At 46.0% G+C, this 19,759-nt stretch overlaps 1 protein-coding gene across 1 annotated transcript; it reads right to left on the bottom strand.

Annotated features, from left to right (window-relative positions):
- Positions 1–29: 29 nt before the first annotated feature.
- On the bottom strand, positions 30–19,205 carry usp9 (ubiquitin specific peptidase 9). The gene is made up of 46 exons (XM_077727405.1): positions 18,694–19,205; positions 15,473–15,736; positions 14,340–14,485; positions 14,152–14,231; positions 13,708–13,820; positions 13,385–13,603; positions 13,168–13,283; positions 12,833–13,084; positions 12,620–12,752; positions 12,391–12,543; positions 12,168–12,272; positions 11,726–11,932; positions 11,470–11,606; positions 11,246–11,379; positions 11,078–11,168; positions 10,898–11,011; positions 10,591–10,819; positions 10,194–10,289; positions 9,884–10,095; positions 9,563–9,803; positions 9,201–9,350; positions 8,911–9,031; positions 8,702–8,832; positions 8,310–8,588; positions 8,109–8,234; positions 7,859–7,996; positions 7,602–7,768; positions 7,406–7,514; positions 7,189–7,335; positions 6,964–7,110; positions 6,566–6,773; positions 6,193–6,413; positions 5,926–6,113; positions 5,684–5,857; positions 5,392–5,533; positions 4,562–5,318; positions 4,233–4,356; positions 3,924–4,149; positions 3,721–3,850; positions 3,456–3,641; positions 2,864–3,084; positions 2,694–2,782; positions 2,465–2,621; positions 2,110–2,322; positions 1,801–1,899; positions 30–1,717 (listed from the first exon to the last, which is right to left on the bottom strand). The coding sequence occupies exons 2-46, from the start codon at positions 15,566–15,568 to the stop codon at positions 1,463–1,465; spliced, it is 7,779 nt and encodes a 2,592-aa protein (XP_077583531.1). The 5' UTR covers positions 15,569–15,736; positions 18,694–19,205; the 3' UTR covers positions 30–1,462.
- Between the last annotated feature and the right edge of the window lie 554 nt (positions 19,206–19,759).

Consider the following 19,759-nt stretch of genomic DNA (forward strand, 5'->3'; position numbering starts at 1 on the left):
AATGGGGTGGAGATGAACATCGACAGACAAAGATTCAACGTTCTTTATTTGCTAAGGGCGCAATGCTTTTTTTTTGTTATATTTCTGTGCACAAAAAAACCTCACAAAGTGAAAGTCCACATCGCGACTGTAGCTCCAGAATTCGACGTCTCACCATGGCCAAAACAAAAGTCGGCAAAAAACAGGGCGCAGATTAGAACTCTGTACAGTCAATATCTTCTTTAAAAATAACAAAAGGACAAAAATGTTCCTTTTAAATCAAATTCTATTTTTTTTAGTGAAATACAACAAAATAAATTCTATAAAATAAGAGCAAAATATTTAAATACGGTGGGCAGAATATTTTCATTTGCAGGAGTATTTGGTATGTTTTAGACAAAAAAAAAAAAAACACGTATTCAAGTTACCAATTAAATACAGTATTTACTGATGTTTACCTTTGTACTACAGAATCACAAGTTAGTTCAAGTTGCAACGTGACTTACTAAACACCCCCAGTGGCCACTCTGCCAAGTGACGAGCCCCCGGTCTGAAACGGGGCGCGTCGAGGGTCCACGGAAGATACCACGTGCTCTATGATACACCACAAAGATGGCCGCCGGCGCAGCAATTCTGTTGCATATGTTTCTTTTTTTTTCCTAAGGCGGGTCAGGGGCAGAGGATGGAGAGGAGTATGGTTATCAAAGCCGTCTATCCCACTGGGGATTACGTGTGCAATCGAAAAGCCACTTTGTCATACATTGGCTGAAAAAAGTTGCCCCGGTTGTAGATGAGTAGAAAAACCAAAACGAAAACATGCCCCCCTGTTGTGGAGCTGAGTAAGAGCAATTCCTTCCTTCGGGCTATGCTATTGTGATGACAAGCCATGCTAAATGTTACAGCATATTGACTGACTGAGCTTCCAAAAAAAAAAAAAAAAAAAAAAAAAAGAAACAAAAAGGGAAAAAAAAAGAAAGGCAATGAATCTCCGACCCAAAATGTTTTGTATTCCTGCTTTTTCCACGCCAAACAGCATTAAAGTTCACCCGGGGAACGAAGCGATTCTAACAACAAAACAATGGTGAGAACAACGAGGGCGGCGGCGGCGGCGTCCTTCTTCGGCAGAACGGCAGTCATGGCGTCCCGTTCTTACGGCCGAAGGTGGGCAAGCAAAACTGGGTTTTTCCTTTTTTTTGGGAGCTTTTTCCATATCAAGCGCCAGCCAACTCTTCCCCGCCGGCGATGCTACCGGGCCGTCCCGACGTCAATATTATGTACACCTTTCACCATCTTGGCCAGGTCTGGGTTAATAGTTGTTGGACCTCCTCCCCCCTTCCCCCACAACTCGATATCCGTCCGCTCGCTCGCTCCTCGCCAGCCGCGCTCCGAGAACCCAACAGAGAAGAAAGTAGAAAGGGAACGACGACGTCCGGGCGGAGCGGAGGCGGCGGCGGCAAAGGGGGCTTTTCAGGGGAGGGCGGCGCTACTCGGCGGGCTGGGCGGGAGTCGGGGCGGAGGTGGGCGCCGGAGCTGGAGTCGGAGCCGGAGCTGGAGCGGGCGCCGGGGCGGTGACCGTCTCTTCTGGGCTTTCCCAGTTGTCTTGCGCCTTGGGGCCCGGAGCGGGAGCGGGGGCGGGGCCCTGCGCCGGGGCGGGGGCCTGTGCGGGGCCGGGGCGCTGGGGGTTGTTCATGTGCTGCGCGGCGGGTCCGGTGTACGGTTGACCGTGAGGGTGGTTGTTCTGCAGAGAAAGGGAATGAGATGGTGGCTATTATTTTTTTACGAGGGATGGTGTTTTCGTCTTGTATCCGTGACGATTATTACCTGCTGAAACGGCACCGTTCCCGAAGAATTTGGATACAGAGACGTGTCCTCGGGTGGGGAGGTGTCATGGTCGTCGGGGACCTCCTGCTCATCGGGCTCCTGCCAAAATAGACATTCATTGACTGAGATCAACTTTGGAAAGGGTTTGCACAACTGGAAATGCATGTTTGTCCACAGTGTGGGAGGTCAGTTTATCATGAAATAACCAGTTTTATTTTCTCTCCTTATATTGCAGTGCCAGGAATACTGACCTTCCCTGAGTATACTTAAGCTGTGTATGAAATATTACAAGAAAGTCACATTTTGTACCTCTTCGGGACAGAGTTCGCAGGCCTTGGCGAGGGTCATGCGTGCACTATGCGAGCGCTCCAGGAAGTAGCTATTGGAAGTTTCATTACTCTGGACCGGCGGTGACCAATTGTTGTAGGCGTACTGCGGATTGCCCGAGTAGGGCCTCCTTTCCAGCTCGTCGCCCAACCACTCTACGGCCCACGTCCACTTTCGTTTCAGGTCGCCGTTGCTCTGTAGTGAGGAGACGTGGAGTCAAAAAAGGCTAAATTGAAGCTTCTTGAGCTGGCCTTAATCAATATTTTCCACCACAGCCACTTGTTTGTAGGACTTTAAGGGCATGAACATGTATTTAGAGCCACCTATTTATGTTTACCTGGAGGATCTGGTACGCCACCGAGCAGTTGCTGAAGAGTGCCACCATGCACTTGATACACTGGTAGGCCCGTTTTTGATAGTGGTTCTTGGAACGCTGAATGGTATCAAACAGACCATCCCTGTCATCCGGAATTCCCTTCAGCACATTATGGATCCTACATGGTCAAAACAACAAGATTCTGTCATTGGTTGCCATTACGGTCATTAGTTTGGCAATGGAGTTTGACCTGTGTGTCTGCCAGGAATCTTCAATGAGAAGAATTTGTAGCAGCAAGTCCAAATGAGGCCTCAACTCATAGTTGTAGGAGTACGCCACCTGCGCACAGGGGCGTCCCACTTTTAGATCCGGTCCAGTCGATGGGGTGGATGGTTTGGATGATGGCCGAGCAAGCGTTACCTGCCATAGGAGCTCGCTGAGCACGGTGGAGGAAAACTGGGGGTTCTCCCAGCAGCTGAAGCGGAGCAGCTTGACCGTCTCCTCTGAATTGCTGCAGTCCTCGATGATCTTCTTTACGTAGCTGGTCCGAACAAATAGGATCTCGGACACCAGCTGCTGCACCACCATTACTGGGGCGGTCAGGTTGGCGTCCCCGTAAGGATTGGGCAGAGGGGGGTTACCTGTGTCGAGGAAGGATGGGGAAGCAATTCATTGAATTTGGCAGGGAAAAAAATGGAAAAGCCTTTTTTTCTTCCTCTTAAATAGAGCCCTCAGCTTCAAGATCCGGCAAAACAGCACAGATACTCAAAGTGGCTAGCTTGTCAGTCACCACATCCTGAGCAAGGATGATTCTCTTCATTGGGCTCTCTAATAACTCCTATTGTGTGATTTATGGGGTTGTCAAGTCAAAACTACATTCAGTCAATGAGAGTTGCTTTCCAAGAAAAAATATGGTTGTGGTAAAAACACATTTTTCAACCAAAAAAAATCCATTTGTCTCCAAGGGTGGAAAAAACACACCAAATGTAGGCAACTTTAGAAACCCACTCACCATTGATGGAGGACTGCATGCGCGAGGATACATCGCAGCAGCGAATTAGCTGGGAGACCACTGTGTAGAGCTTGCCCAGTTCAGCGTATTGGTACTTAATGGGGGGCCCAGGACCTTCGTCCAGAGCCACCAACATGAAGGTGGCAGGCACAGTCAGCTTCAGCAGCTGGGTCTTTTCGGCCAAGCCTGCTCACCGGAAAGGGAAAGCATAGATTTGGATGAAATAAATGCCAATCAATGCCATCAAAGCATGCCGGCTCCTTACCCAAATTGGCGTACATGACAAAGAGGTTAAAGTACTGCTGCAGGTGACGGCCATGCTCCGAAACCTCTCGTCGGAGCAGATTGAGCACGGCTCTTAAAAGGTGGTCGCCAAGACTGAGGTTATCGCAACCCTGATGGGACAGAAAACGAGAATGATTGGAACCCCGGAAACGCAGGCCCATATTTTCTGATGTCGAGCCAAACCTGAGCGGAGGTTCCGGGCGAGGCGGCTGGGGAGGGGCAGGGGCCATCTTGGAGCGAGAAGTGCGCGATGAAGACGACGAGCTTGGCGAAGGCCCCGCGCACCTCAGCGCTGGGGCATTCCAGCAGGTACTCGGAGAAGCGGTTGGGGTAGGCGAACAGGACGTTGTGTGCAAACCAGTAGCGTACATTCTTACTGTGTCTCAGCAGGATGCAGAGAGCGTCATACCTGGAGAAGAGGAAGAGAATCAGCTTTGGAAGCGGACAAGATGGAGAGGGCTGGGGAACCAAGGCAGAAGTGAGAGCGCTTACCAATCACTGGCAGGACCTCTGACCACTTTCTTGGTGTGGAAGCCTGTGCTAAAAAGGAAGCGAGCAGCCAGCTGAGCACTTATCATAGCAATCTCCTCTGCCTCCGGCAGAAGATGCTCTTGTCCTGTCGAAGCGGGAGACAAAAGGCTTGTAAAGTACCTGTCCATTGGTTAAAAGCAGTTTTTGACCCAAGCTTCCAAATTGAAAGCGAAAATGCCAGTTTGCATGGAGATAGCTCAATAGCACAAGTTGTAGTTGACAATGTAATATTTCAATTGATCCACTAATAGAGACAATATATCGGATATCTGAACCAAAAGCACACATACCTGGAGGAGGGTTTAAATAGACACTGTTACAGGTCAGAAGTTTCTTAATGAACTGGAAATATTCCAGGCTGTATTGCATTCGGTTGTGCATAAATTGGACGTTCTGCTTGCGGACGCTGCACTCGATGACGCCGGGCATCTTGACCTGATGCGGCTTGGCTCCGGAGATGGTCAACTCCGAGATGCACTTGACCAGCTCGCCGTCCTTGTCTAGGGAGTCCATACGCTCGTAGAAAAGGATGTAGGCGTTCCACCAGCGTTTCTGCCTGCGATACGACATTCTTTTCATCATGTGGTCGAAGACCTCGCCCATGTACTCGCCGCCAAAGCACTGGTTCTTCATCTCCTCCTCGTCGTCCATCTTGCACTCCGTCACGTCGCCGTCGTCAAACTTGTACCAACGGTTCTTTTCGCCGTCGCCTCCGTTCCTCTGGATGATGTACGAGTAGTAATGGCCACCGCTGGCCTGGCCCGAGTGGACCAGTACGCCCACCAGACGGTACTTGGAGCTGCCCACGGGCGTGGCTTCCGAGGGCTCGTTCTGCTGGATCATTTGGTTCTCCGGGTTGATGTCGTCGCCCTCTATCTTGGCCACGCCGGCGACGGTGTACGGCTCCATGTCCAATTCCCTTGGGAACTCAAAGTAGTCGTTGAACTTGATGGCGCATTCCCGCTCCCAATCGTAGTCAAAGCGCTTCAGTTGGATGGCAAGGACTGGCGGCAGCTTCTTGATCAGGAGACGTTTGACCGTGTCCACCTGAATGCAACAAGAAGCATTTGAAACTGTCAATAACTGCACAAAGTTTTTATTTTTATTTTTTTAATCTTACCTTCTTGTTACACTTCTCACAGTGGTATGCATTGGCTCCCTCTAGTAGATCTCCTTTGACGTATTGCTCCATGGAGTCCAAAAGGTTCTGGTGATTTCTAATGTCCACATTGAGTGTCGTGAACGACTCCTCACACTCGTATCTTAAAACAAACAAAAACATTTAGGCATAATACAGTTGCTTACCAATAGTGTCAGTCACAATAATCCCAAACATTCACTGGTCATTACAGTGGGCCATTAAATGTGACAAGAAAAAAAATTGTGCTTGTTTGGAAAATAAAAACCCATACCTGTGAGGACAACCCTGACAAATCTTCTGGTCAGCAAAAGAGCCTCCAAGCACCTTGCTTAGCATAGCGGGATGTCCCAAAGCCTTCAGTGCTTCATCCAAACTATCCACCAAAGAATTGAAAAACTCTAAGGCATCATGCTGCTCTCTTAAATTTACTGGTTCACCCCATAACCTGCAAGACCAACAAATAGAAGAACCTCAAAGACTCAGTCAAACCAGACTCAACTTTTCACGACATACCTGAATTGTTTCCAAAAGCCCCTTGGAACATAGTACTGGAGCCTGGAAGCGGCCAAATGGCCGAAAATGACCTGCAGATGACGCAATACCCCAATGTTGTACTCCTTACGGTCTTCTGCTTTACTGGCAGGCTTGTCATCAAACTGGTGGTGGTAGCTGAACACTTCATCCCGAGGATCGACATTTGTCTGTCAGAACAAAAGTTAAAAGTTAAGACCCAGCGTCGCCTGGCCATCCAAGCCCGAACAATTTATCGGCCATCAGTACTTCGTTCTCCTGCTTCTCGTCGCCTGACATGTCATCGTCCACATCGGTGCCCGTGCCCTCGATGGCCAGGATACCATTGCGAATGGGTGGGATCATATACAGCTGTTGGATGACCGAGTTCATGTAACAGGTGGCCCCGGCGTTTTTCAGACCCACAAAGCCTTTATTGGGCCGTGGGCCCACCGGAGGCAGGTATTCCCACTCTGTCAGCGTTTCACAGGCTGGAAGGCAGAAGAAAGAACCCACGGGATGCACATGTCAAGACATTTTGAAGGGATTTTACTGGGTCATGGTAGAAGAATCATGGCTTCTGTTCTATTGTTTTGTCATTATAAAAACCTGGCATCGACATACATCCAAAACTTATCATTACCCAGATAGTACATGTCCGTCAATGTGTCGACAATCTGCTTCAGGTTGCGGAAACAGCCAACGGCGAGTGTAACTAGCAGCTCAAAGCCAGCGTTGATAGAAGCCGGAGTGCTGCACACTGGGATGGCCTGCTCTGGCGGAAAGTCGCCGCTTTTCATGTATTGAAGATAAACGTTTGATGCCGGGAAGATGAAATCGTCAATCAGTTCCTGAAGGGAATAAAAAAAAATAATGAAATGCTTGTTGGACAACAACATATTTGCCTACTAAGCATAATTTGTTGTAAAATTCCAAGTAAAACTTGTGAAAATACGGTTAGTCGACAGAAAAGGTCTGCATAGCCTTTCATTTGTGCTGAAAATAAACTTTTCAATGACGACAAGAATCCCTCCAGTGTACCTTTATGAGATTAGCTCCACCCTTCTCACAACCAATATAATATTTCTTCTCTGGAGTTTGGAAGGACAGAAGCTCCTTGGTGACGCCAAGGTGGCCTTCCAAGATGGTCTCTTCCACACCAGTCTCCCCGGTCCTCTTGACTTCATCCTAGAAGACGGACATTATCAGTCCCGAGCCACCCAAGACTCCAAAAATAAATCAGATGCTAAACTGGAAAAAGCTTACCTTTATCCTTTTGAGCCAATCAATTTCATTGTTGAGCAGCACCTCGGCATTGGGCAGGTTGATGTTGCTGTTATAGGCATAGTTTAGAAGATGCCGAAGTAAAGTGAAGTAGTCCCCGGCATGCTTTGCTCGCTCCTTGGCGGTGGTCTGCAAAGCGACCGATAAATGTCAAGACATAGTTGGCAACTAATAAGCATGCAGCATTTTTGTCACTCACCCCCAGCACAGTGAAAAGGAGGGTAATGAAAAATAGGAGGGGTCGGTGTCCCATGCAGCACCTGGTTGCCATCAGAAAAAATTGTTCCTGGGCCATCTGACGTACAGATCTGTCAATGGAAACGCAACAAACCGTGCCGTCAAAAACTACACTGGCAGCCCTTTCAGATTTTTTTGAGTATGACGGAGGCACTTACTTGCTGTGGCAGTGTAGTAGCAAGTCTATAATGAAGGTTTGCCAAGCCCTCTCCTTACTGAGGGTGTCCAGGGCTGTGGGCATCAAGGCAAAACACAATGTCATCACTTCCAAGGCTTCGCAACACACTTGCTCGTCTTCGCCGTCTGGTTCCTTTGCGGCGTTCGTCTAATGAGAAGGGCAAGATTGCATACACATGTTAGATATGAAAATCAGTTGCCAGTGAGAAGTTCCCAGTTGGGTTTGTTTGATAGTTACCTTCTCATATATCTTGCTGATGTCATCATTTGAACTGAAGACAAATTGCACCGTGCCGCAGCCTGAGGCCCAAACTATTTTTTGGACGGCCCGGATCACGCAGATGTCAGGAATGGACTTTGACGTCTGGAAAAAATTCTGATGGTGCCAAGACAAAATACAATTATCGTCACTAACATGTATCGTACATACATATTGAAGTATCAGTTTCCAAATACATTATGGACACATTTGACTATTTTGAAGTTACCTCATCAGAAATCTGCTGTGCCAGGCGTATGGCTACATTGCGCAGCATACATTCAGAGGCAGGATTGGGGATGTTTTGCAGTGCACTCTGCAGCACCAGTGCCTGATCGTGAGTAGCCTGATTAATCTGGAAGAAAAGATCATAAGTCAAAATTTTAACTCAACATTCAGGAAGTACTTTGAATTTCTTTAGGTTCCTCACCGGGGAAACTGGGATATTTCCCTCAGCATTGGGCTGGCAGGCCTCCGCCACAGCCTTCACGTGCCCGAAGCCAACAGCGGTTAGGAGAAGTTTGGCGATTTTCAACGCGTTGAGGTAAGCCCCGCGCCGCGTCTCCATGTCGGCCGATGGCAGGAAGTTGTTTCGCGTGAGCATACTCAACACCAGCGGCAAGCCGCCACTTTTCAGGAAGTTGTATTGGAAGTCGCTCGCATCCTCACCCAGTGTGGCACTGGCTGGCATCAGCAAAGCATACACAACCTGGAAAACAGGCAGTGGGATCGTCTCAAACAGGAATGGCCCCTACAATTACCATAGCTATACACACACACACAAGTAGTGTGCAGTGGATAGAATGAATGTGGGGGCAGCACCTCAATGAGGTAGAGCACTTGAGAGGGTGATGGGCCAAAGAAGCGAGAGTCCAGTGATGGACTCAGGCTGTTCTCCCCAAGCTTGGCGTGGTCCAAGCACACAGCACGCAGGTTCTCCACAGTTGTGTTGTCTATAATGGAAGGAAGAAGTTAGCTTTCCACTGAAAGTTTGAAGTTGAACAACAAAAGCACTGATGAACAGCAAGTACCTGGAGGCATGAGTTTCATTAGAACTCGGGCTCCGTCCCTAAGGAGGGGCATATTGAGTTGGCATCCCAGGTCAGCCACCTGCCACAGGAAAGAGATGTAGCGCAGGTGCAGCGACATGATCTGTAAAAGAGGGAAAGTTATCTTTAGAAATGCTCTTCAAAAGCCAAGATTTAAAGAACCGTATTTTCCGCACTATATGGCGTAGCCTCAATGAACATCTCAAAATTGATTTCATATATATATTTATATATAGAGAGATTTTTTCTAAAGTGACCAAATACAAACTCACCACGCCAGGAAGACAGCTTTCCACTTCAGGGTTAGGGCCATCGCCATAATGGTTGCCGTGGTTACCGGGCGACCCGGTGGATGAGTCGGATGAGCTGTCCGGACTGGAGGGCATATTAGCGCTCACCTGAGTCAGCTTGGCCGTGATCAACTACACAAATAGATGACATCATTAATAATGGCATTCAGTCGGAACATTCCACATCAAACTTGTTGTTTTTACTATTGTGCGGTCGACCATCTCATTCCTATTATGTTGTTCTACTCATACAATGACAAAACAGCTATCAATTCCAATTCAATTCATTACGGTCTCTAATAGAGGCAATATCAAACTAAATGAAAAGAAAATATGTCAATTACAGTTTTATCCTTCAAATTGAGCTGTCCAATCAGCTTCCGGTCATCAGCAGGGTCGACCACCTCGCCTCCAATGAAGAGCTCTATTTTGGTGTGCGCGGCATTGGCTTTGATGCGGTTTAGGATGCCACGACGCACCGAGCCAATGGTGTCGTTGGTGTGCGACCAGATATCCAGGTCGTCTACCTGACGACCCTGGTTTGGGAAGCGCACAATCAACGTGATGTGCTTTCCACGAAACGCCCTGAAAGAGTAATGGAATCTCAATGAAAAACAGCACACAAGACAGCAAAATGGATGTAGTGCCAGTCTTCATTTTTCCACCTTGACATGGGCAGGATGGTCCTTTCTTCGTGGTAGTCGCTGTCACACTCATTGATATACTCTTTGAGCACAGTGAGAACTCGCACCATGCGAATTGCTTCCTGCCGTGCACAGTTGATACCATCTTTGTCTCTGTCCAACACGCACAGGGTGTCGTAGGATGCCTTCAAGCGGTCAAAACACGACTGGATGAAATCTTCGTGAATCTCCACCTGCCAGCGGCACAAGGTCAAGTGCAAATTAGTCATTGCAAAAATTTACAGTAGATCTAGCCTAAAAAAAATAATGCTGGATCAGTGATCAAGTGTACCTGATTGACTTGTAACTTTGGTCCGAGATTGGTGTAGATCTCTTTCAGAAGGTCTATGGCTCTGCTGGCAATGTCATCACTTCCTTGAATTACCACCTGAGGCAAAATAATAAAAAGCGATTATTAAGCCTAAAAATACATTGGAGGACCCAGAGTGTATTTTCTTGAATATAAGCCGCACCCATGTATAAGCCACACCCACGTATAAGCCACACCCACGCATAAGCCACACCCACGTATAAGCCACACCCACGTATAAGCCACACCCACGTATACGCCACACCCACATATAAGCCACACCCCCATTTGGACCATTGAAACTGGATAACCTTAGACTCGTGTAGTTCAGCCAATGGCTTTAAAAGTCATTATTTGAGACAAAAAGAACAGTTCTCACCCTCCATAGATAGTCTAGGCCTATGAGTTCCAGGTCATCCATCATGTAAGCCCTACGTTTGGCCACCAGTTTTCCCTCCCTGCAGTTGACAGCCTTGAAGAACCTCTCAAAACACTTCATGCCATTCTCCGTCAACAGGGATGGGTCCAGCTGCAGGACATTGTTCTCAAAGAAGTCTTTGTTGATGTCTGGATCCAGGTCGGGCTCGTCGCCCATCAGTTTGGAGTACCTTCAAGGCAGCGTTTGGAATGCTATTTAGCAGAAATGCGCACGGCAGGCAAAAAAACAGAACTGGCGCAGGTCTCACCATTTGAAGCAGGCTTCTCGGTCACAGAGGAATACCGCAGTCTCGGCCAGGCACTTCCAGATCTGCTTAGCTTGGGGAGCACAGAGCCACAGCTGGCCATCTTTAAGAAGGAACCTGTCATGAACAAAAATCATCATTAATGGCAACCGGAAATAACGCCACCCTTATACTATTCATTACCTCAGGAAGTTCAGTCGTTCCTGTACTTCCTGGACGTGGCTGTAACGGCTTCCCGGTCGAACTATCTGAGGGTCAAACTCTGCCTGTTCTTCTGTGATTGATACAAAAATAACAATATGAGTTTTTCAGATTAATTCACTTTATCATCTTGGTCTCTACAATGTATACCTTTGGAAAACTGTCGCATCGTTTCCATGTAGGCTGACAGATTTTCAGCCACTAGCGTGACCAGGGCGTGGTTGTTTTGCAACTGGTTGATAAGGTCGTGGCGATAAAACACGTGTGGATTCCTCTGGGTTTGACTGAGAGAAGAAAATATCCAGCAAATTAAAAATTGGCTGTTTTCTTATTGGTAATGATAAGTAATCCAATTGATCAATCAGTAATCTGACCTCAAGTTCTGCGGAGCTTCTCCAAAAAGGCTACAGATTTCTCGGATTTGCTTCAAGGCAGGAATCACCCATTTGTCATTGGTTCGCAGCTCTTCTATGAAGCGATCAATCCACTGGATCTTCTGCGTGTCTCTATCCTGTGAATAGAAAATGGGAAAAAACTGTCAGTCGTGTCAAGCTTCATACAAAAGTGACTATGTGCTTTGTCGTACTTTGGCTTGGTCTGCCTACATATGAAGACAAAGAATGCACATACCTGTGAGCAGCTGTAATCTAATATTTTGATGTGCGCGCTAAGAGCTTGGTCCATTATATCTACAGGCACGTCGTCGCTGTGGGCCAGGTTCCACAGCAGATTGAGGACCTTGTGGGCCATCACACCGTCTTTGTCATCTTCAGCTAGGCGGCGGATAAGCTCCAGCAGTTTCTCACGTTGCTTCTTGCTGGCATTCGTCCAACTTGCCTGCATGGAAAACAGTGATGACAGCTGGTTACCACGAGAATGAGCCTCGCATTAACCTTTCCATCTATACAAAAGTTACCATTAGCTTAACCTATACACTAGCCACCCTGGTACAGAGAGCCTTGTTGTATGTGAATGTAATGAGAAATTTAGACAAAATAGGAAACACAATATTCTTAAATTAAAATAATTTCTAAAAAAACAATGCCACAAGAACATAAAGATTCCAACTCACCTTAAAACAGTCAAAAAGATGATCTAGCTGCTCAGGTGAGAAATCCCATGCTAGCTTAGCCAGGAGGTCATGGACATTTTTTACAATGGCCTCATGTTTGCCAGCCTGTACAGAGAGGGAAAAGAAAAATGAGGACAAAACAAAAACAGGCTCCAAAATTTAACCCAGAAAATTGACAGTACAGTTCAACAATAGTTTTATAAAACAATGCAGAAATCCCCACCTGTGCTGCCCAGATGTTGTCAAGATCTTGCATGGTCAGAGCTTTCTCTTTGATAACGAAACGAAGGATTTTCTCCAGTTTCTCCACATACTGAGGCTGGTGTAAACTGTCCCTCAGGACGATAGACAGGATGTGGTTTTGCTGGATCCACTCCTAAAGCCCCAAAAATAAACAGGGTTAAGCGCATCTGGCAAAAGGAAGCCTTAACGGGGTCGAGTAGTGAGCTTACCGCCATGCGCTCTGCCGTCAGCCATTCATCCTCCTCGGGGTGCCGGTGAGTGTAATAGGAGACACTGGAGATCACCTTGTTGACTTCATTTAGTGCATTCATTTTGCCATTAAAAGAGGAAATTTGCAATAACCTGGTGAAAGATCCACTCAAAGTTAAAAAAGGGAGGGGGGTGAGTTCAAATCATTGCCCATTTTAATGCATTATCCTCACCTAAGAATCATTTTTAACCTAAAAATTTCTAAATTCTTCACAGTCTCCTCTTGCCCTGGAACACGGGACGCAAGATTCTTCAGAGACTTGATTATCATGGACAGTGCGTCATTTTTGGCTTCATTCTTGGCCTCTTTCTTAAGCTCCTCGTCCGTGAGGTTCTCCAAAAACTGGGGAACCATTTCAATGACGGGGAGGAAGTACTTCTTCACTGTGTGCAAGGTGAGGAATTCGTAACACTGGCCAAAAGGCCTGCAATGCAAAAAAAAAAAGCAGAGTCAAGAGTGAGGGAAAAGCCAATGAGGAGAACAATTCAAGAACATTCAAACATTTACTTGATAAGTGCGGCGATAATCTGGACGTTCAGTGCTTCGCCACTCATGAAGCGATCGTGCAACATTTGAAACCCGTTTAACGTGCCAAACTTATTTATTAAGTCCACCAACCAGCCCTGCAATTGACACAAGAGCGACAGGACAACGTCAAATATTGTGGGTTAAAAAAAACGAACATTGAGATGCTTTCATGGCAATCATGGAGATCATAGACAACCTTAGGGGGGCGCGGGTCTGGTGGTCTGGCGAAGAGCTCGTCATCAGCCAGCTGCGCTACGGCGGGGACGGTCTCTGACGGCCGTGTGCCATTGTAAATGTGGAACTTGCACTGAGGGTTGGTGGCCATAGCCAGAAGCTCTAATAGGGGGAACCAGTCCTGAGAGAGCTTGGCCACGCAAAGTTCCACCAAACGGTGCGTGTTCGTGATGATACACCGCTGAAATCGGCAATTGTGGGATAAGAGAAACAAACATGGTTCACATTTACTTTTGCCATAACAGCCAAAACAAATGACATATAACTTTTCAATAAGTTACTCACATGAATCTCAAACTTCCAGCCACTGACTGCCTCATCCGTCAGGATTTTGGTGAACGAGATCGTCAGCCCATCACGGAAAAACCTCTGGCATGCCTCACACTTGACGTCCAGTCCTGCAGGAAGAAAACATGATTTCTGAAATACCAGACATAGAAGTGTTATCAACTGCAGGAGTTTCGGAAGCGTCTGTTACATGTTACGCTTTCAACTGCTGCACAATTTACAGTCAGCCTCATACGATCTGTGTCATTTCAGCTCATGCAACAAAAATGTTTAGTGCGTAGTGCAGTACTCAGGAGTATTATGTCAAGCTTGTTTCCATCTGATGCTTGATTCCATTACAGAAGAACTAGGCCTGGATGTTTTTTTACCTTGTATTTCAAGCTTATAGTCGGGTGCACATTCCAGGCCTGGAATGGCCTTACCAAGTATAAAGATTCTTACCCTTTTTACTAAGGTCTATAGCAGCCTCCAAGAGGACTTCTAGCTCTCCTTTTGGCAAAACTGGAACCACCCAACGAGGCCTGGAAGTAGCAGAGTGAAAATTGAAAATACAATTTAGATGGTGAATGGAAATATCTAATACAGACAATGATGACAATAGAGAAGATGTTGTGTAGTTTTTTGTGTACCGGTTGATCATGTCGTCTAGCTTAGCTAGGTCAGTGTGGGGGAAGGCTGGCTCCTCCTCCTCCATCGGAGGTGGTCCATCTCCTTGCCCGTGCTCACCCGGTGGGCTCATAGGAGAGTTCTCATTAGATGAGTTTGGAGATGAAGTCTGAAATATGATAAACAAATTCAACAAAATTAGCATTTGGCTATAATGAGCGGAGGTATGCAAGCCTAAGAACATGGTCACAAATACAAAATATGGTGGATAGAGCACCATCATGCTTTGGAGTGCTTTGGAATTGCATCATGAGGAAAAGAAATGTGTGTAATTGCTAAACATCTCAAGACTTCAGCCAGGAAGTTAAAAAACATGGGCACAGATGCATCTTTGATAGAAAATAACCTGAAAAAATGCAGTCCGACCAGTTACAAAGTAGCGAGAGGCTTGATGTCAAACGGATTGGGTATCAATCACCATCAATGGTGGTTAAAGAGCAAGTTTATATGGTCAAGGATGGATGTTAGCAAAAATGGACCCAGGTGTCAAACAAGGAAGTGACAGCCGGCACGACCAATAGATACACAAGTGAAATATATGAAATGCGGTGCAAACTCCTGCCTGGCTGACCTACATATACAGCTTGCCTCTCACGTATCACCACAGCTCACAACACACACACACCATCACATCCCTCATCCATCACTCAGGAGGCTCTGTTCATTGATGCCTTGTCTTCATTTTCCCCCCTCTTTCCGTTCCCGGCACCCCTCTCTTTTCATCCTCTTGGGCATCTGTGTGTGTGTGTGTGTGTGTGTGTGTGTGTGTGTGGTGGGGGGCTTAGAGCAACATGTATATGGTGCAATTGCAACAAGACCTCAGTACTAAATTAAAGCTATTAGATTTTCACCTTTTTAATACTTTTACTGAGAGCAACTTATATTATGTTCAAATATCACTTTAAATCTTCTGAAATGTTTTATACTGGCTGATCTTATAGTAAACATTAGCAACAACAAGATGCTCTCGGCTAGTAATTGATTTTAAAAAATGGTGGTGTTTGTCCTGACTGTTATTGATAAGTGATAAAGGGAGGAAGACATAAACAGGATTTAATAAATTGCTTCTTTAAGACTTGTTGTTTGAAATGCTCACCTGGTTTTGTGGCAACGGAGGTTGGCTCTGAGCATCGGGTGCCTGGCCCTGGCTGTCATTGCCCCCCACCGGAGAGCCACGCGTGGTGGCCGTCATGCTCGCCACGGGGCAGATCTTGGCAATCTTGGCCTCTTTAGACAGCGCTGACCAGGATGGAAATCAGAGCCGCCTCAGCCGTGGAGCGGAGGGAAGAGAGGCCAAACAAGCGAGAGAGGGACACAAGCACCTGAAGATCTGGAAGTGCCGCTGAGACCATTGCATAACCTGAACAGAAGAGATCCAGGTTGAAATTAGTCAGTAGGGGACGAGAAATCACATATAATAAAAATGCAAAAAAAGACCATCTAAAAATGTACATTTTGAGACTTTGAGTCCAGCTTACTATTAGTTACCGAGAGGGGAAAAGAGACTTACAATAGTATTTATTTTGTTATTTTAAAACATATTCACCCAGTAACAATAAAACTACTTCAGCTGAACAGAAACTAAAAGAAAGTAAAAAACAACAACTCAAAACCTCGCAGTACCAGATATTGCCACTGGAGGCTGACTTCAAAACAGAGCAACGCCCCAATTCACTTGTATTTAAAAATTACCTGATTTCACCATCAGAGAAACCTGTTTACTGCCTGGTACATAGTTTGGTCTGCATAGCAAGGGGAAATATTTTCTACCATAATCATGCAATCCCTGCGACAATTTTCATAGTTCCAAGTGTTAATACATTTGTATTGACTTTCGTCCAATCACAGCGTCGCTTTGTAGCCGTATTCAAAGCGCACTTCTAATCTTGAATTAGTCAACTTTAGCCTAGGCAAATATAGCTGGATGTTCAGTTGACTGTGCTCACCAACTTCAAAGACCCCTTTGAAATCTTTATTATGGAAAGCCAGTATTTTAGGGTGATTTTTTTTGGGTAAATAGCTAAAACTTGCGCTTTTATTCTTATTGAGGGCAAACACTTGATTACATTCATAGACAGCCTGCATGCCTGCAACACATTTGGGAAACAAATCAGTTGATTTTAAGTGTTTGAAACCAATGTACACTGGGGTGTATATATATAAAACACAAATGGGTTTATGCATCTTACACAGCATTTTTTGTGATTGTGACACTTTCAAGTTTAACACGATTTAATATCCCCAACAAAAATGTATGGTGAGATGTTATCATTGCTATTATATGCTTAAACTGAACATTCTTGCTCATTTGGGGAACATAAAGAGCGTGATGTCTAAAATCTGTCTGCAGCGAGAATGAAACAAACGTGTCACAAAGAAACAATCGATGATGACTTTTAGACTTGGATTTTGTTGTCCCAAACATCACTGTCAAGGTACAAGACATCGTGTTTAAATGTCAGAAAGACTGTCAGCCATCCAACCCATGGCACCCAAATTAACCAAATAAATATAATTTCATAATCTATGATGCACATGAGATAAATCCAGTGTCAACTTTGATTAGATTTTTTTTGGATTGGGCACAATTTCAAATTGTACAATTATGCCTGTGGTAAAAGTTTTCGCCCTCTCAGTCATATGAATTGTATTGTTATGTGTTCGTGGCAAGAGAGCGATCTAACCCTTCCAGTCGGATAAGAAACGTAAATACCTCTGATAGTGATCTTTCAATGTTCTATGTAATGCATTTTAACTCAGTGATATAAACATCGGCATCAGTTTACTCTTGTTTATGTACTTTTCGCTCTGAAATTGTCAAACATAACTGTAATTGCAATTGCCGACTTGTCGAATCCCAATTTCCAAATTTAACCGATCTACATGTGAAGACACATTTTGTAATGACCTTAATAGTTGACCCATCATTTTCCAAAGTAACATTACGGCTCATCAAAAATACTAAAAGCCAAACAAGTGCCAAAGCAAAAACCACGCACCTGCTCACCATCCAACGATGTTGGTAGCCCACCTGACACGGCAATTGGCATGCTAAAAGCCCATTCTAGAATACACTTGATGTCGGCCGGCCTTTTGGACTGAACCGGCTTTACAACATTCACAGCGCGAACTGCTAGCGATCGAACGCAGCGCAGCCCCCAAGAAGTCCACAGCGACAATGGTGGGAGGCTAAGCCTGCATCAAAATTATGACTTGTTACAAATGCCTGGCATATTTGACGTTTGACTTTAGAGGTCGAGGTTAGCGAACGTGCGAGGATATCCACCCCAAAAAAGCCGATCCTCCGCCGAGTTGTGGAGGAAGGCCTTGTCGTCAAAAGCGAATTGCGTTGAGACGTGCAGGCCTCATCATCACTCGGCCCGGCCTGACATTACGTTCCCCGCTCCCATAGCGTATGCACTGATATGCAATTGAAATGACAAGTAAGTCAATTTGACGATCGCCCCCGTCTATTCGCAAACAAGGCTCGGTGGGACTACCGGGCCTTCTCAGTTGACCGAGTCGCCATTTCTAGCTAGAGTTAGGAACATCCGAACGAAGGGGTTAGCCGCCGATGTTAGCCGCTAGCTCTACATCCCAAGTTGGTGCAGTTCGCTAACGCCGTTGTATTTTGACAAGCACATAGGCTCAAATGACTCGACATTTAACAATTTTTACCAAATCGTACGTCAAACATATGATCTGGTGAACAATCGGAGGGCCGTAGTTTCGCGGATCGGGGAAAAAGCATCCACTGCTCGAATATAAGAGCTAAAAACTAAACACAGGAGTCGTCTATTTCCTGAACCGAAACAAGAGTTCATACTTCTATCATCCAAGTTTTTAATGTAGGTCAATGATAGTCCTTCAGACGTTTCATCCAAAGGGGAAGACATACACTGTAGTACTTGGCTATAAAGATGTCTTTTACATTGTGGATTTCGGTGCGATCAAGCAAAGATAGTAAACACAGCAAGGCATAACAATTCTAGAAACGGTTCAGGCGGTAGACGATGTCGACAATTGACGGAGTAGCAAGCAAGCATTAGCCTGATTCTGGTTAGTGAAATCGGCTGAGTTCGTGGGAACTAAGGTGATGGTAGGACATCAAAATTCATTTTAGCCACATCCAATGCACGATCGTACAACCCGAAAGCAATAGCCGAGATCGGACAACGTGTCAGCCACCGAAACGCACAAATGCAATAGTTAGTTACCTGCCGTTCAACACAGCAGCTGACGCTAGTAACTCGCTAGCCGATCGGCTAACAATCCCCTCTAGCGTTAGCCCAGGGAGCTAGTTGGATAGCAACTCACCAGGAATTTGATATGACTTCCCCTCTCTTCACCGGCTACGTCCAGCGCTGAGCGGCGATGTCGTCGTATATTATCTAAACGCGGCCTGGGATCGGTGACGGCTTTTCGCAGGAGACCCCGACCCGCTGCTAGAAAGATCTCTAAAGCCGACGTCCCCCCTCACGCTTCTGGGTGTTTTTCCCTGCGTCACCGGTGCAGTCACAGCCCCCTGACTCTCGACCAATTTCTGGGGCTTGTCACTTCGGTCCCAGCAGCAGTCACTCACACACAACTTGAATCAGTTCAACATGGCGGAAGCGCAATTGGGTGCGAGCGGTGTTCCGTTTGTAAAATAGGCCAGACGAGTCAGCCCCGGCCTTGGTCTGTTAAGAGCGATTCCGCCGCAGCCGAGGAGGACAGCCCAGTCAACACAACATCAGCTGAACTGGAAGTGCATTTAACTGCTCTGCCGTCTGATAGCTTCAAGAAGTCCGGATCCAAAATACTCTCTATCCGTGGTTTGGCTAAACCCGGACGATGAGTTCAGTCATTGCGCGAAAGAAGACCCCCGCCCACTAAACACACTCACGTTGCGTTCTGGTGACATAGGAAAAGTAGACAATTTCATTTTTATTTCGGCTTTAGCCATTACGAAACTCTGAAAAGACGGAGGGACTTTGAAGTTAACATGCAAAATGGCCACAGATCCTCTCAAGCGCAAGTGAAACCAAGCCATAATGTTTCCTTTTCTTTTTAACCCTATCGAATCTATCTTGTTGATTTTGTCTCAATAAATCAAATCATACAGAATTAATCATGCACCTGTTGTGTTTCAATGCCTAACTTGTAAAAGACGCGTTATTACCTGTCAAGTCGCCGCTATTCCAGCGTAATGATCGTAGGAGAATAATGAAAACCAAACTTTAAAGATCTCCAAACGAAACACAATAAAAGCACTTTCAACTCTCCAACTAAAAGTGTTGATGCCTAACGGCTGTGTCATTTGTTTGCTCACCCTCGTATGCTCAGCGACTACAACAAGCCGTAGTAGAATTCTTTCAAGCCTGTGATGTTCATTTGCGTATTC

This window comes from Stigmatopora nigra, chromosome 11 (genome assembly GCF_051989575.1).
Source record: "Stigmatopora nigra isolate UIUO_SnigA chromosome 11, RoL_Snig_1.1, whole genome shotgun sequence".
Classification (NCBI taxonomy): Eukaryota; Metazoa; Chordata; class Actinopteri; order Syngnathiformes; family Syngnathidae; genus Stigmatopora; species Stigmatopora nigra.

Coding starts and splice junctions, on each gene's coding strand:
- usp9 (XM_077727405.1), bottom strand. CDS start 15,568: ATGACGGCCACCACGCGTGGCTCTCCGGTGGGGGGCAATGACAGCCAG. Junction 11,012..11,077: donor GAACGACTGAACTTCCTGAG/GTAATGAATAGT, acceptor TGTTCATGACAG/GTTCCTTCTTAAAGATGGCC. Junction 1,718..1,800: donor GAACGGTGCCGTTTCAGCAG/GTAATAATCGTC, acceptor CTTTCTCTGCAG/AACAACCACCCTCACGGTCA.